We start from the raw sequence: 16,753 nt of genomic DNA, 5'->3' as shown, positions 1-16,753 counted from the left end.
GACTCTGCATCATAGATAACCCATTTCTGTATATCACTACTTTGGCACTATGTAAATTCGTTTCTTCATATCTAGACTGAATCTTGTTTACCTTTTGAGCTGATGCCACAATGTGGAAGAAGAGTTGAGCACTTCCCCCCTTTCTGGTGACTTTTAATATATGCAGACTGTTCTGTTCCCTTCAGTGTTATCTTTTTAAGAGTAAACACACCCAGATCCTTCAGTCGTTTTTTCCAGGTCGTGCTTTCTACACTCTAATTTTTGTTTCTTTCCACTGGAATGTCTCTGATTTTTGCTTCTGTTTTGTAAAGAAGAATACGTGAGGCTGGGTGCGGTCTGCTGCTAAAGTCTCACTTGTGTGGAATGGAACGGGATCACTGCTTCTGTGTCACACATACAATGTAGCTACTAATGTGTCCCAGGACGTCATTTGCCTACTTTGTAGTAGGTTTATTTTGCGGGCTTGGAATTAATTTCTGAAACAATGTAACGCATGTATGCTTTTTTTTTTTTTTTCTGGCACATCGGAGTTACTGTTTTGTCATGTACATTTGATTTTAATTTTTTTTCCTTAGTATACTGTCTTGTACTGATCTTTACTGAGATTGGTTTGATAGCATGCTATAGGTGGGTCTAGGGTTCCTGCAGCCAGATCAAAACACTGCAATAAGATGCCACAAAATCCCGAGCTGGTTTGAACTTGCTATGTTAAGGGATTTTTTTTTTTTCTTATTTAAAAAAAAAAAAAAAAGTGATGGGTTTTGTATGGGTCACTAGAGTTTACACTTGATCAGATATTATCTTGCCACAAAAAGTTTAGCTAGCCAAGCCAGTGACTTCATTGGTTCCTTCTTGCATCTTCCCTGCTCATGACGTCCATGGTCACTGTGCTTGGAGCTCAGTGTCCTCCTTCATGGGAGCCGTGGGACCCTGTCCCTTAATTTTCTTTTTGGTTGCTCACTGCAGCTGGGCCTTCCTCCTGCAGTGATTTAGTTCAGTGACTGAAATTGGAAAAGGGCCAAGCCTTTAAAAAAACAGTTTTTCCTGCTAGTTTGTTCTGACCCCGCTCACTTATGGAGTCAGGCGTGAGCATGGGGAGGGGATGCTTCATGAGGGAATGGGGCGGGACGACAAGGGGCAACACTGCCCTTTTCAGCTGCAGCGAGCCCTTAGATTGGTTCCAACACCCTGGATTTTGTCTTGATAATTTCAGGCCCCTTTCTGTCTGGCTGTTACTTAATGCTTTGCTATCTTTATCACTTTCTTATCTTATAGGTAACTACAAACTGATCATTTAAGTTGATCAAGAATCTTTCAGAGGATTGAAGTTACTGGTCTGTAACTTCTTAAGTCTTCTCCCACCTTTTTTTTAATTTTTATAAAGGTAGGTGAGGCATGATGCTTCTCCAGCCTTCTGTGGCCTTCCCATATTCCTGTAAATTTTCAAAGATGGTCACTAACACTTCAGAGATTACTTTGACTGGCTTCTTATATGCTTTCAGGTGAATGCTGTTATTCCCTCTCAATCTACAGCTGTCTTGTGAACATTTGTTAAGCCGTTCTTTTCTAACCTGCTCTTTTCTCCCATTTCCAAATTAATTTTGCTTGTCACATTTAACTTTTTCTTCTGGAGACTGAAGGAGCATTTGTACTTCAGCCTTTGTATCATTGCTTTCCTTTCCTGTTTGCCAATGAGAGTGTAATTATCTTTATTTTCATCTTCTAACATGCCCGCTTCTCTCCAGTTTTCTTGTGACTGAAGAGTTCTTAGTAACAGCTGTGCTGATTTTGACTAAGAGACCATCTAACCCAGTATTCTTCTAGGAAAGAAGAAAAATAGGACAAGTATATATGATATTTTCCAACTACTCTTCCAGCCTGCAGCTCCTTTCAGATAAGGGGATTTCCTGAGTCTAATGTGAGCTGTCTAACCATGAACAATCAATAGATTTGTCTTTCTAGTACTTGTCCTGTCTTTGTGGAATGCATATAAAATTTTCCATCGTTTTTGGAGAAGTGCTACCACACAAGTTACCTGCTGGTGAAGAGTCACATTTGTTTGTTTTGTTTTGTTTTGAAGCTGACCCTCACTGGCTCCATGTGATGGCTGTTAGCACTTACGTCTGAAGAGACGGTGAATAATCTACCCCTGTTACCGTTTTTATACCGCTCATGATTTTACGAACCTCTGTTATGTTGCCTGTCTTGCATCCTGATTTGTTACATGGATGCTGTTCCATGGCAAAGAGAAGACTTATCTGGGTAGCACTTCTGGTCAATACCTTTCTCTGAAGCCTTGGGACACTGAAGGTCAAGGACAAGGGTACTTGGAGTCCTTGTCCAGTCCACCTGAGGGGAGATGCTGAAAGCCAGACTCTTTCACAAGATGTCTCATGTGCAGTTTCATACACCTGACGATAAACAGCCTCTCTGTCCTTTAGTGCTGTTTTGAAATCAGGAAGAGTTTCAGATGTTCCTTATGGGGATACATACCTGTGCTAAGATGCTGAGGGAGGGGATGGTGTGACTGAGGCCTTTCCTCTGGGATGGTGGGAGGGATGGCGGGCATGCTCTCAGAACTGCTCTCCCCTACTCTTTTCAGAGATCAGCCAGCCCGGCTGAGACCACTTAGCGATGACAAAACAAAAGCTTCTGCTTGATGGGACGCTCTCGTTGTTTCTGATTGTGGCCTGTGAAGCTCAGCAGCTCCCAAGGAGTCATGTTGCTGCTAATTCTGGTCCTCTGTGCGAGAAGGAGGCAGAGTCCTGGGGAAACCTTTTCAGCAGTGAGCGGCTGGATGCCTGGATCTGTTCCCTCATCGGTTCGTTCATGGTGGGGCTGAGTGGGGTCTTCCCCTTGCTGGTGATCCCATTTGAGACGGGAGCTGCTCTGCGGTCGGAAGGTAAGCCTGCTACCTGCATTAGCCCTTCTGAAGCCAAAAGTCCTGGGTTGTGACTGAACGGCACAATGATAAACAGGACCTTGTCACAGAAATAGTGACCTTTACAATAGTCTGTCCATTTCTGGTGCTTTAGTCCATACCTGGCAATTTGATAGAGAGTCCTCAGACAAATGCAAACCCTGGATGGAGCTTGTACAAAGAATATTGTTTGTTTTGCACCCTGCTTGGTCCAGGACCCTCCCACACATTGCTGTCCCAGCCAAGTGGTGCAAGGGCTTTTTCTTGCACTCTAGCTATTTCTTTTGTACTCTCTCCTTTGAAAGCTTGCTTTGCAGATGCTTCCAATTTAGGTTTCTTTGTGCAGAATCTCAGCTGGAGATGTTTTGACTCCCAGCTGAGTTGTGATCAGTTTTTGTTACTTTTTTTGTTTGTTTGTTTTAGCTGGATCACACCGTTTGAAGCAGTTGTTGAGTTTTGCTATTGGTGGACTACTGGGGAATGTGTTTCTGCACCTGCTTCCTGAAGCCTGGGCCTACACATGCAGTGCAACGACAGGTATGAAAGCCTTATGTGCCTAGAAGCAGTCTGTGTTATGCCTACTGCTACATTTTTTGGGTCCGTTCCATCTTGAAGACGCAAGACCAGCTAGGCTGGGTCAGCCCAAAAACTGGTCTAGGCTGGTATTCTCTTTCAAACAATGTGTAAAAGCAAATGCCTAGGGAAGGATATAAGAACAATAAAAACACATGTAAGACTTTGTCTTTGTACTCTGTAGTCCTCCACAGATTTTGAGATTCGAGTCTTTCTGAGTTGGTGATGGTTTCTTTGTTTAGTAACTTGCAATGGATTTCTGGTCTATCAACTTTTCCTATCTTGCCTTGGACTCCTGTTGAGTGTAAATCTCTGTTGATTTTCCTTTGTCCTTTCTGTAAGGAAAGGGAATGCTTCTTTAAGCTGATGGGAAGTTACAAATGTGTGTGTGGTCTGGTATATGAACATGTCTACCATCTCAGGTGGGGATTCTGCCCCATCAGATGCATCTTGTCTATAAATCTGTCCCTATAACAGTGTTACTCCTAGAGCCTCTTTCTTGGGACTAAGAAGGGCCCCTCCGCTGGGTACTTCAATCTATGGGAGCCCAAATTTTTTGACCTCTCAATCTTTCCTCAAGGAGAAGTCATGGAAAATTGTCCATAGGGCCATGACTAAGATGGGGCAGGGGGGCAGGGGGAGAAAAAGGAAATGCAGGTGACAGAAACCTGTGTTTGCCAGTGAACTAAACACTGTTTGGGTTGGGATAGAGCTTGTGGTATTAGTGTATCTCCTTCACCCCTCACATAGCCACGGTTGTTGAAACCTGTAGTGATTGTATCTCTCTGCTTCAGCAAACTGATAGCATAGAAGGCAACTGCATCCCACCTGTTGAGAAACCAAGAAATCATTTCCCCACTGAAAATGTGAGAGCGGGAAAAGGATGCCCTTGGTTTCCCAGACTTCCTTGCACTTATGTCCTGGGATTTCAAATCTGCTGGGCCTTTGGTCCTCTTCTTCCTCACGCCTCTGGCACTGCCAGCAGAACCTGCTGTCCTTTTTTTCCCCTTTCTACAGTGGTTCCCAAATGACTCTCTCTTCGTGCTCTAACTTGTTTGCTTCTGCCAGACTGTCCTGAAGCATAAAGGTTTCCTTGACCCTTGTGAGCCCCATTACAGAGTCGTTCCGTTCTTCCACTGCAATGCAATCTCCATTTCTGCAGCCAGGCTGAATGGATGATTATCTCACAAGCTTGGCTGTAATTGAAAAGAAAGTTTATAGCTTTGGGCTTAATAACTTGTCCAGGTGTGGCAGAAAGGGGAAGGTGAGTCTGTAGCTGCACTAATAGCAGATTTCGTGTCAGGGCTTGCTGCTCAGTAGATACAGCTACAGGATTTTTATTATGTAATCTTCACTTGCCTCTGGAGCTCAGGGAAATTCCCAGTGTTGTCAGGAAATACTCTGGATTGCACTATTGAAGCAAAAGGCTCTCACTCGAGTGTCCTGAGATGAGGATATCTGTTAGATCAAGAATGAGGGAGTTAAACTAATTTGCTGTGAGATATGTTTGCTCCTTATTTTTCACAGGAGGTGTTTCCATTGTTGTTTCTTGGTTTTTGTCTTGGAACTGCTGGTTAAACTGTCTGGGGCGGGGCAGATTCACATGTGGGAGGCACTGTGTACTTGACAGTGACATGAAGGTTTCTCTCTTGTTCCCTCAGGAGAAGGGCAGAGCTTTCAGCAGCAGAAGCTTCTGGGTCTCTGGGTGATCATTGGTTTCCTGACCTTCCTGGTGCTAGAGAAGATCTTCCTAGAGAAAGAAGAGAAGGAATGCCCTGGTGTGGTAAGTTAGCAGCCAGAGGGGAGGGAGTGCTGTTATGTTTGGAGCACTGGACTAAACACGTCATCTGCCCTATCTGACAGGCTCAGCAAATGAAGCTGTGAGTAGCTTGTCAATGCCCTTTGGGAGCTTTTTGCCACTTCTTTGACACTGAGCTCTAGAAGAAGGTGTTTCATCTCCAGGCTTTGGTTTTGTGGTTTTAGCTGAGATTTCTCACCTCTGGGCTGGTTTTGTTCTTGATGTGGTATGTGTAAAAGAGAGTTCCCCTTTTATGGGGACTGGGAGCTGGAGTGCTCTGCAGATGAGAGCCTTGCTCAAGTAAGCTTTGAGAGATGACAGCTTGCTGATGCATGTTCCACTGAGCCATCGTGACTCACTCCCCTTCTGGGTCCTCAGTCAGGACAAAGACCAGCCTTCTCTGGAAGGTGTTCCTTACTGCCCACTCTTCTTGGGTATGTCCTGGGCCAGGCATTTATTCGGGTAACTGTGTGTGGTAGAAAGGGTTTATTGTTGGCCAAGTAATACTAAGCAATGGTTCAGAGGAGAGTCACCCAACTGCAGAGGGACAACGTAGGCAGAGGTACCAGAAGGTAATTCCAAGATAGAGGAGAGCAGCTAGTCCTCAGACATCTGCACAACTCCTGTAGACTGTTCAGTCCTTGCTGTGCCACGACTTTTGAGAGGTGAAACTGCAGGTCAGGCACTGCGTAAGAGCAATTACGTGTTACTTTGACTCAGCATGAGACTTTGAAGTCTGAAAGGAACTTAATCTTCTCGTTTACAGAGAGACTAAAGTCTGAGATGAACATTTTGTTGTTTGGAAGCTGATAATCCCAGCTATAGAATAATTCTCTAGACTTAGTTATCCTGATGCACTGGGGAGAGCAAGACTCTTTTTCCCCCATCCCCTGCCCAGGTGGAGTTGTATTTCTCTGGGCAGCAGCTGCCAGCAGGAGTGGCAGGCTCAGTCCATCATCTTTCCAGTGGAACTTGGCTCATGCCAATGGGGCGTTTCTCCAATTCCTCCTCTCTCTTTACTTTCCTTCTCTTGGTGATTGGGGAAGTCTTTGTTCTTGTTGTCAGTGCAGATGTCAAAATGCTCTCTGAAATCTGTCTTATTTCTGGCAATTGTCGTTATTAAACTGCTGATTTGCATTGTAAGGACAAAAGGATTAAGGGTGAAGATTGGATTTCTGACTGTGATTCATGCTTATTCATCACTGACAAAGACAAGTTGTTTTCCCCTAATTTAGGGCTGTGATTCCAAAGCACCAGCTGGAAAGATACCCAATGGAAGTGGCTACCCCCTGCTGAAGGTGGCAGGCCAATCCCAAAGAGCAGGAACAGGTTCAGCTCAGTGTAATGGCTCCTCTCTCCAGTCTTGTCCAACAGACAACAGAATCAAGGTAAGAGACCCACAAACTGACCTTCACATCTTACGTTTTCAGGGCTCATATTTTAAAATTCAGTCAGGAGGATGAGTTGTCTGTGGAAAGAACTGTGCCTGAGTGAGTTGTGCTTAATTTTGCTCTGTCAAAGTGTCTGTCCAAGTCACAGCAGGGAGGAAATAGCGGACTTGGAGAAAATCTGCACTGCAGCTTATGCAAAAGAGGAAAAGTCACTATTGTGAAGGCATAAGTCTGATGATGTGCATTTTGGCTGAATCCTGAAACCAAAGTACTGTACTTTCACGTTTTGTTACTCTATATCTTAAAGTCATTATATCTTTATTTGCTTAAATTTTTGTGCCATGATTTCTCTGTTCTCTAGTGCCTGCATTGTACCAATTGTGAGCTGCACGTTTCCTTTTAAGGCACCTTTTGGAAGCTTTTTGACAGTTGAAGCTATCTGCTGTAAAACTTGGAAGTTCAGTTTCTCGGATTAGCAGTTTATCTGCTGCCAAAAAGGGCTTCTTGTCCGCTTCTGCCTCCAAACCTGTATTTCCCATCACTTCCTTTGCACTGGACCTCATCTGACCCCACAGTGAGCCTATTCAGGGAGCTAAACAGGCAAAGAATTCGCTTTTTCTTTATTTTTTCCTCTCTCTCCCCTCCCCCCCGCTTCCCCGGTTTATTTTTCTCCTAACTTCTTGAATCAGCTTGGCATGTAGACAGGCAGCCTGTAGTGCTGGGATAAGGGAGATCAGCAAGCTTATCGGATTGGAGGTGGAGGAGGGAAAAGGAGTACTGTAGCATTGGGCAGTGGCTAACCTTTAGATTGGCTTTGCTTTTAGTTTTATGTTACTATCTTTGCACTGTGGAAACCCCTGTTTGGGTGAACATCACAAGCAAGAGAGTAAAGGACCGCTTTGGCGAAGGAGGACCTATGATTTGAGTTTGAAAGCCCATAAAAATGTGCAAGATTGTAGGAGAGTAACTATGAACAGAAAGTGTGGTTGCATGAACTAGCCCAAACCTGGATATGTGGTCAGTCAGAGGCTCTTCAGTCTTTCTATTTTAAATCTGTTTTGCTGTAACTTTATAGCTCTCACTACACAATGTGAAAGATATGCTGAAGTCACTCGGTATTTTTGATATCTGTCACATTCACGTAATCTCTGCAGAACGCTGCACAAACTGCAAGGTGCCGCGTTGGTGTTTCTAGAGGTGACAGTGGTGAAGAAACCAATATTACTGGGTTATGAAACATTGTGCCATTATTTTAGGAAGGTTTATATAAGGAACTATGGACTTAGAGAATGGTTAGTCTACCATTGATTTCAAGTAGAAATGAAATACTGATGGGGGACACAATTGCTCAGGGCCTGGTCCTAATGTAAAAAATAATAATGTAGTTAATGCTAATTGATAGGATCTTATGGAAGATAAATTCTTGTCGACCAGACATTTTTTTCCCTGCCTTTTATTCTGTCATAAGAGTGTTCAATAAAGGTAATGATACTGGCAAATGTAAATAAAACATAACTTTCTCCCACATTCTAATAAAACTAGTACTGCATGAAAACAACTTTGCTAACATTAGCTGTATTAAAAATCAGTTATTCTATATTATCAACAGGGACTGTTGATTAATGCAGCTCCCCTCAAATCTGTTCACTAGTGGCTTGTGATTTTTCTAAGTGATTATTTATAAAAACAGTATATCTTCACATTTGCAGATACCACTATATTACTTAAATGGCACATTGTGACTGCATGAGGTCAGTGATACCGGCTAAACTGAGTAACTTCATCAAAAGAGCTGAATTTTTAACATGTTTTGATACATGCAAATATTAAGGGATAGATTAAGAAAGAATGCAGATCATATTTACAAAATAGGGACAGTTTCTAGGAAGTCAGTGCCTTGGAAAAGGGTACGAGAATCACAGTAGGAAATTGTTGGAACACATTCTTCCATTGCGATGCTACAGCCAGGAGGGTGGGTGAGTAGGAAATAGTATGTAAGAGAAGAGGCAAGTGTTCCTCTTTCTATATAGCAGTAATGAAACAGCTGCCTGACTTTTTCCAGTAGTGTTATTCACAATATCCAAAATACTACTGATAATTTGTAAAGGGATCAGGAAAGAGCTGAAATAATTATTTTAGGTTTGCAGTACGTGATAAGAAGTGGTTTTCTTTAGTCTTTAGCTCTGTAGACGTGACAGATCAGGGGTGACTTAAAGTACGCAAATACCCATGTAAGAGGCATGACTAAATTTGAATAAAGCTATACCAAACAGTAGCAGACTAGAAATCAAAGACAACTCTTAACTGAGCGTAACTTGCCAGTGGACCAACTTACCATAGAGACATAGTAGATTCTTTGTCACTTGTGGGCTTTAAGCTGTGATATATACAAGGTATGCTATAGCTTAAGAAACAATGGGCTTCGTGCAGAAATTGAATGAGATTTTTTCAGTTGTGTTATGTAGAAGGATTTTAAAGCTAGAAGGGGCTCTCCATGGTTGTCTGAACCTAACACGTCTGTTCAGTCTTAGAGACTGTTGTCAATATGCATGAAATAGAGACTAATGGGTTAATGTGTGTAGTTTTAACTTTCTACCTTCTGAGCATATAATCTGAATATTTTAATAGTCTTTTGGTAGGGGGGAATTTACCAAAACTACCAAGATACTCTTGCGTTGTTAGCCTGTTTCCTTAGGCAACAACATAAGTAGTCATTCCATCTGTCTGTCCATCTGTTCTGCCCTTCATTTTCAATAACTTTTGAACCTGTAATTAATTTTACTCGAGTTCAAGAGAGGATAGAAGTCTTGAGGGTAATCAAATTTCTGCAAGTTCCATAAAAATCAGCATGACGGCAGAGGAGGAATGCAAACTAATGGCCTATTGAAAAACTCTGGCAGAATTTAGATGTTGTATGCTGCTTGGCAGGTCCGCCTGGTTGGCAGATCAGCAGGTAAGTCTCACTGCCCCTACGTGGTGGGGAAGTGGCTGTTAAGCAGTGCAGAGCCGGGAAGGGACATGCGGGGAAACAGTGTTGCTGGAAGTGAGCAAAGTAGGTGCTTGGAAAGAGAAGAGAGAAAGCCCTCGCAAGCCAGACTTCTTTGGTTCTACTGTTCACTCAGTAATCCCCTTTTTTTCAGAAAACAAAAAGGGAAAGATACTATTTAAACAAAGTCATCTTTCAGGGCTTAATGATTAGTAAGTTGTGATCAGTCGTCCTTTGTCCATATATACTAGAACTTCTGCTCATTAGCTGCTGCCATAATAATTTGTCCTAGCTTGAAAACTGCAGGTTTGCACCCAAACATAGATCAGTTCTGTCCTGCATTGCAGCCTTTATTCCCTCAACAAGTAAAAACATTGTACTTTTGCCTTGCTTCTTATTTCTTTTTCCCTGTGGCACATGGGATCCTTGCTGATTTGTAGAAGTATGTTTTATTGCACAGTGACATTAAATCTGAAGCATGAACATAAACACTTCATCCGGCTGTGCTCTTTATGAGCAGCGAGAACATCCTATTAGGAATTCGCAGAATGTAAATGTCAGAGGCTCATAACTGTCAAATCAACCCAATTTATTTCTGAGCACTCCAAGGCTTTGCTTCTTTCAGTGACAGTTTTTTCCCAAGCCAGTGACAAGAAAAAGTCATAATGTTTTAATCATAAAGTCTATTTTTTCCCTATACAGTGGTATGGGAAAGCATTTTTGTGTAAAGCTTATGTGAATAATTATTATTAGCCTGTGGGGAAAACACAATCACATAAAATCCCAACATGAAAAGGAAAAATTTTAGACAGTCATATTTGACTGAAAATGAGGAATGAGAAGTAAAACTGCTGTGTTCATGGGTCTGCCTCCATGCATCCCTTTGTGTTCCCCTTCTCACAAAAACATGCAGGGAACTTCTGCATTCGTTGTGGAGATGTTACTTAGATTATTACTTAAATGTGATCTGCAGTAAGGCTTTGCTTAATTTTGTATTTTCGTATTGAATCATCAGTGCACTTTTAAAAGTTTAGAGCTTATAAAGATGTCCTGAGATTGTGCAGTAGAAGTGCCCTGCAGAAAGGTGGTGCTTTGGAGAGAGAGACTTGACAGAAAGCTTCACCTGAGCTGTGGCATACAGATGGCAAGAAGAAAAGATACCCCAAGCAGAATTTGATAGAAACAGGGAAGAGCAGAAGACCAAAAAGGGCTCATGAAACCCATCAGCACTTGTGTTTTTTCCAGCTGAACTTTGGCACCTGATGCTATGGTCAAGTAAGAGGTTAATGCCTCACAGTTTCTAGACAGTCTCTCCACTCACTGGATGCTGCCGTATAGCTGGAGTTAATGTATGCAGCTTAGTTCTCGCAGTCCAGAGACAGCCTGATGTATTGGCTAACACCTGGTTGATAATAATTTAAACTGCAGTGCCATATAGTGAACTGCAGTATCTCAGGACCCACACGCAGTAGTTTTTGTTAAATCTAATGGGAAAAAAACCAAAACTCTGAGCAAAAGAGCTGGGGTGGTACCGTCGTAAATCACTTTAGGTCAAATACTCAGAATTTGTCTGGAGATGACCATAGTTAGCATGATAGGGAAGTCTAACGTGGAGATGGACTTGTGAGGAAGGAAGCTGCTTTATGCTTATAATTTTAAGAAATATTTATATGCAAATGCACATACATGCTATCCAGCCTTCTAGTAGGTGGTTTTTTGGTGACTGTCATCACTATCTTCTCTTTTTATTCTTTGTTAAGGGAAAGCAAACCCACAAGCACAAGCTTTTTTAGTACAATGCTTGAAGATTTGTTTAGTTATAAAAAGCAATTTCAGCAGCATTTGTTCTGTTGCATTGTTCTTGCCAGCTTTTGAAGAGGAGCTGTTTAGCAGTTGGATATTAAAGTACATGACTAGAAAACAAGGTCAGGTCAGGTTTGAAGCCAGTCACCTGTGTAAATTAGTCAGTGTTACCTAAAATTGGTTCGATTTAGAATCAGATATATTCTTGCATTTTGGCTTTCTTCTTTTTCCTTTCTCTTTTTCTGTTTCTAGAGCTCTTTGTCATTTGCATAAGATGATTATCCTAATCTCAGACAATACTTGCCTACCCTATAACTTAGTTTACTCTAAAACTGAACATAACATGTAATTTGTACTTGAGCACTGACATAGTTTAAGATCTTCACCAGAAGTGCCATATCCTGACCTTTCCCATCTGATCATGACTCTGTATAACCTGTGTCTAAGCCATGTGCTTTTTTTTATCTTGTAATGTCTCTTCCTTTATCTGGGCTCTTCCTTCTCTTTGCAGATTAGTGGATACCTCAATCTGCTGGCCAACACCATTGATAATTTTACACACGGCCTGGCAGTAGCAGCCAGCTTCCTGGTTAGCAGAAAGGTAAGGTTTGTGCCTGTGTACTGAACTGGAGAGGCCTGTTCTCAAGTGTGATGCAACATGCAAAAAAACCAAAGATGTGAGGAGTTTCCTTCTATTTTCTGGAAGTTTCTGAGGAAATGGAGACTACAGTAAAAAGCAACCCTATCCTGACCCTCTGATGCAGAGCTTCTTCAAACTTGGGACCTGTTAGTCGTTTGTACTGGCATTAGGGGAAGGGTTAGCTCATCTATCCTTTTTGTTGAATAATTCTAAAGTCTGGGAAAAAAGTCTTAACTTGCAAAAAGGGGCCTTGACATGTTGATGAAAGTCTCATCTCTCAGAGCTGGGGGACTGTTTCCTAATCACCTTCTCTCCTCTGCTACAGGTTGGGTTCCTAACCACATTGGCCATTCTCCTGCATGAAATCCCACATGAGGTGAGAGGGCTTTGTATCTTGCCATCATGAGGGATTACAAGGGTGCTTTATCCACTAAGAGGAGGGCTGGGTCTGGGTAACATTTTCTTGTCCCTTTGAAAGCTGCTACCTTTGGGAGACTGGCAACATGGAAAACTAGAAACAGTCTTGAAGCACTGATCTTGTTACGGATGGCCTTTGTGACTGAAAATGTTCATATTCATTAACTGCTAGCTTTTGGTTTTCTTAGGTTGGAGACTTTGCAATCCTACTTCGGGCTGGCTTTGACCGCTGGAGTGCAGCCAAGATGCAGCTTTCCACAGCTCTGGGGGGGATTCTAGGAGCCTGCTTTGCCATATGTGCTCAGTCACCAAAAGGAGCAGGTAAGGCTCCCTGGGACCTCTGTAGGAATAGGCAGGGGGCCCTATTGTCTCCATGTGTGTATCTTCTTTCCCTTCGCTGTTCTCTCCCATGGCTTTGTCTCAGTAATAACAAAAGCTTTCTGTATTTGTGCAGGGGAAACGATAGCCTGGATCCTCCCTTTCACTTCTGGAGGATTTCTGTATATTGCCTTGGTAAATGTTGTGCCTGATCTCCTGGAGGAAAAGAATCCTTGGTAAGTGCTCCCTCCTGTTCCGCTGCAGCAATTCTTGCTGCCGGCGAGCAGGGATATAAGCCTTCTCCATGCCTGTTCTGGGAGCACATGAATGCCAGTTTTCCAAATCCCATGGGCAAGGCTGGAATCTGGATAGACTGCTGTGCTAGCTATTGCGTTTATGGGACTACAAAGACCATATAAAACATGAGAACCTTCAACTGGGTCAGTCCCAAAGATTGTGCTAACGCAGTATGTAGCTTGACCAGCTAGAGCCGGTTGCTCACAAACATGTCCAGTAAGGTGACCCGTTCCCCAGTCTGTCTTGTCAGCTTGTGGCATGTACTGGTTTAGGCACTGTCTGAACCAGGGCCCCATAAAGGTGTGTGTGCCTGATAACCACATGTGAACCTATCCTTCACATGCTTCTCTCATCCCTTTTTGACCCTATTCATTACTTTGAGCTTCTGTGATCTCCCTTTGGCAGCAAGTTGGCATAGTTTGGCTGCACTGTGTTAAATGATGCTTCTTACTATTTGTTTTTTATCCTCTTGCTTATTAATTTTTATTAGATGCCGCTGTGTTGCTGTGTAAGTAGAAAATAATAGTTTTCTTCTCTCTATCATTCAGCATTTCATAGTCTGTTATTGTATCCCACCTCAGTCATCTCTATTCTACACTGATATATATATTCTGGTATATTTGGCCTCCCCTCATTTGTATTATTCTAGTTTCTTGCAGCCTGATTAAGGCTGTAGCAGGTCCAAATCCAGCTGTACCACAGTAAAGGCCCTCTCGGATCTGCTGGCAGAGCTACCCCTGAATGTTCCCTCCTATTTCAGTTGTAATGGGACAGGTAACTTCAATAGTTTAAATAAGAAGTCTTGGCTCAACTACTTCATTTTGACTGAAACAGTTAAGGAAGTGCTCAAAAAGCAGCTCCACAGTCACATGTGAGGAGGAAGGAACCTCTGGTGGAGAAATGTTAATGATCAGTTGGGAGCTTGCTTTTGGGTTGGTAGCCTCTTGTGCTGGCAGAGCTGTTGGCAGAGTATGCAGAGGTGGTAGGTACATAGTCACTTCAATCCAGCATAAACCCGAGATGGTGCTAAAAGAATGGCAAAATTCATCTGCCTTTTTTTTTTTAATTTTCGTAACTGTAGTTGTTAGCTGGATGAGGTCCCTAAAGTATCTGTGAACATGCTGCACAAGTGCTGGTTCTCTTGTGAGAGAAAGGACAGGAATATATACCTGGGTAGCTGCATGACTGAATCAGCTTAAATTGATTTTGAAACCTGAAGTTGGGCCTTGCAACTGAGTGGAACAAATATCTGGCAATTTATAGACAACTTCTTTGCTTGGGGTGCTGGGAAGGAGTCTTCTCAGCTGTGTTAGTGGCTTCATACAGCTATTGTGTTCTCCTTGTGGTAGATTTGCAAGGGCAAATAACAAACTATTCGTGAGCCTCTACACTGCTGCCTATGGGGATTGGTCTATGGCTCCTCCTAATTTTGCTGTTTCTTTCCCAGGAACTCCCTGCAGCAAATTCTGCTCCTGTGTACAGGCATTACAGTCATGGTGCTACTCTCGCTCACAACTGAGTGACCTCTGCGCAGACCTCATGATGCCTCCCAGAGCCACCACAGTGACTCTGAGCTGTTACAAAGCAATAAGGAACACTAATGTTATTTCCTATGTGTGCATGCAGATCTGGCTGCTAGTATGAGAAGCAGGTGAGAAAGAGGTCTGGATGTGCAGGACTTCGTTCCCTGGCTCTCCTATCCCTGTTCTGCTAAAATCCACACATCAGGGCTTCTGTTTTGTTTTGGTTTGGTTTTTTTTTTCTTTTTTTTTTTGGTTTGGTTTTTTTTGTGGAGTAAAGGATACAGTGAGCAGAAATGAACTGAACAACTGCTGCACAGCAAATGGACTATGTTTCATTTGGTTCATTCTGATGGAACTGCACCTCCCAAGCTCTTGTGTGGAAACAGCAGAGGTGCTTCCTGTAGCTGATGAAGAAGGAGGACTTTTCCTACCACTCTAAGGGCTGGAGGCAGAACAGGGATGGCAAAGCAACAATAAACTAACAGCTTTAGCCAGAACTTCCTACCCATGAGAAGTTACGGTGCTATGAGACAGAGGGGAAAGGACCCTTTCCAACTTGATCTCCAGCTTTTCATTGACATCACTTGTTCCCAAAAGTAGTATTAGCCTCAGCAGTCCACCTCTTTGGTCTATTTCGTTTGTGTTGAAATCAAGCCAAAAGCTTGAGGCATTTCAGGATAGGTCACTACAGTTAAATGGCTCAGCTTGGAGATTACTTGCCTCAGCCCTAACCACTCCAATAGCCAGCACAGCCTAACTGTTTGTCTGAAAAATGGTCAGTAAATGTTTCTTCTGTTGCCATATTACCAGCTCATCTACATCTGGAAGGAAAGCCATGTAGTTGTTGTGACTGAGATCCCTCTCCTCATAACCATTAGCTGAATATGGCTCTGAGCCTGCTGTCGAGACCCGACTCGCCCACCATCTGCCCCACACGTTTCAGAGCTCTCTTCAGGTGTAGCATGTTAGCCCTGCCTGGCATGCTATAGCAGCCCTAGACCGTCATGGCAGAGGTCTGGGCAGTTTGGGCAATAGTTGAACACTATAGCCTGGTCAGCAGCTGATAACCCCAGGTTAGCTTTTCCTCTGTTCAGTGTAGACTATCTAAGAGCATGCTATAACCAAAAATACAGATGGCAGCCTATTTCTGGCCTTCTTACCTCACAGTGGAGTTAATCTGTTGGGGATGAATAAGAAATAATACTGACAGCCTGTAAAGGAAGGGGCACAGCAGCAAAGAATACTGGAGGGAGGGTGAAATGGGAAGGGTGAAACTGCTGGTGAAAAGATTTTAAAAAATGGGTCTGGAAAAGCTGTGTGCTAAGTAAGGAGAGAAAGGGATACGAAAGGGTGACAGTAAGTATGCTTTAAGGGGAGTTTTCTGTTGTGTGATGCTTGGGATAAAATTTTTGGCAATTTGAGACCAAAAAAAAAAAGACATTTCTAGTGCTTTGCCCATATTCCAGCTCATGGGGCTGATCAGGCCATCATTCCAGAGGATGTTCTGTTGCCACAGAGAGGTGCACAATTACTGGATCATCCCTTCTGCAGAGCTTATCCTCGTTTTGCTTACATCTGTTTAAAAACAGGTCTAATTGAACTAGCAGAGTCATTGGACACAAAACGGTTGCCACAATGTGAATTGCACCAACTCAGCTCTGTCTTTAAACAGCTTTCGTAAATCAGTACAGCTCTCCAGTCTGCACAGGGCCTTATCAAGAGGGCTCATCCCGTGAGAGGGCGATTTGGGTCAGAGCAACGAGGCAGGTATGCTGCCCACAGCAGAGGCATTTACTTCCCTAAGAGATTCCTGAACTGTTGACACAGTTCTTTTTTTATGACAGCTCTTGTCCTACTTTTCAGAGAGCGCTGGAGAGCTCATGCTTGCAGTTCTCTCTGCCCAGGAGCTGCTGTCTAAAATTTTTCCAGCTTTCCTTAGCCCAGGCTTACATCAGTAAGTAGTTTCACTGCAACAACGAGGGAGGTTTAGTGCAATTTTTTTTATTCCTCTTTACAAAGTTGCCTTCCTTTGCCAACTACTCCCTCTATCATTCAATTGTCACGAAGTCTGAAGGTAGCATCCGCTT

At 43.0% G+C, this 16,753-nt stretch overlaps 1 protein-coding gene across 1 annotated transcript; it reads left to right on the top strand.

Annotated features, from left to right (window-relative positions):
- The first annotated feature begins 2,634 nt into the window (after positions 1-2,634).
- On the top strand, positions 2,635-14,976 carry SLC39A13 (solute carrier family 39 (zinc transporter), member 13). Its single transcript, XM_009574049.1, has 10 exons — positions 2,635-2,902; positions 3,344-3,457; positions 5,155-5,276; positions 6,527-6,679; positions 11,983-12,072; positions 12,437-12,487; positions 12,717-12,849; positions 12,983-13,082; positions 14,591-14,889; positions 14,939-14,976. The coding sequence occupies exons 1-9, from the start codon at positions 2,635-2,637 to the stop codon at positions 14,664-14,666; spliced, it is 1,107 nt and encodes a 368-aa protein (XP_009572344.1). The 3' UTR covers positions 14,667-14,889; positions 14,939-14,976.
- The last annotated feature ends 1,777 nt before the right edge of the window (positions 14,977-16,753 follow it).

The sequence above is a fragment of the Fulmarus glacialis genome, unplaced genomic scaffold (genome assembly GCF_000690835.1).
Source record: "Fulmarus glacialis isolate BGI_N327 unplaced genomic scaffold, ASM69083v1 Scaffold41833, whole genome shotgun sequence".
NCBI lineage: Eukaryota > Metazoa > Chordata > Aves > Procellariiformes > Procellariidae > Fulmarus > Fulmarus glacialis.
The sequence above is the reverse complement of the archived record's forward strand: the minus strand, read 5'-3'. Positions and strand labels throughout refer to the sequence as shown.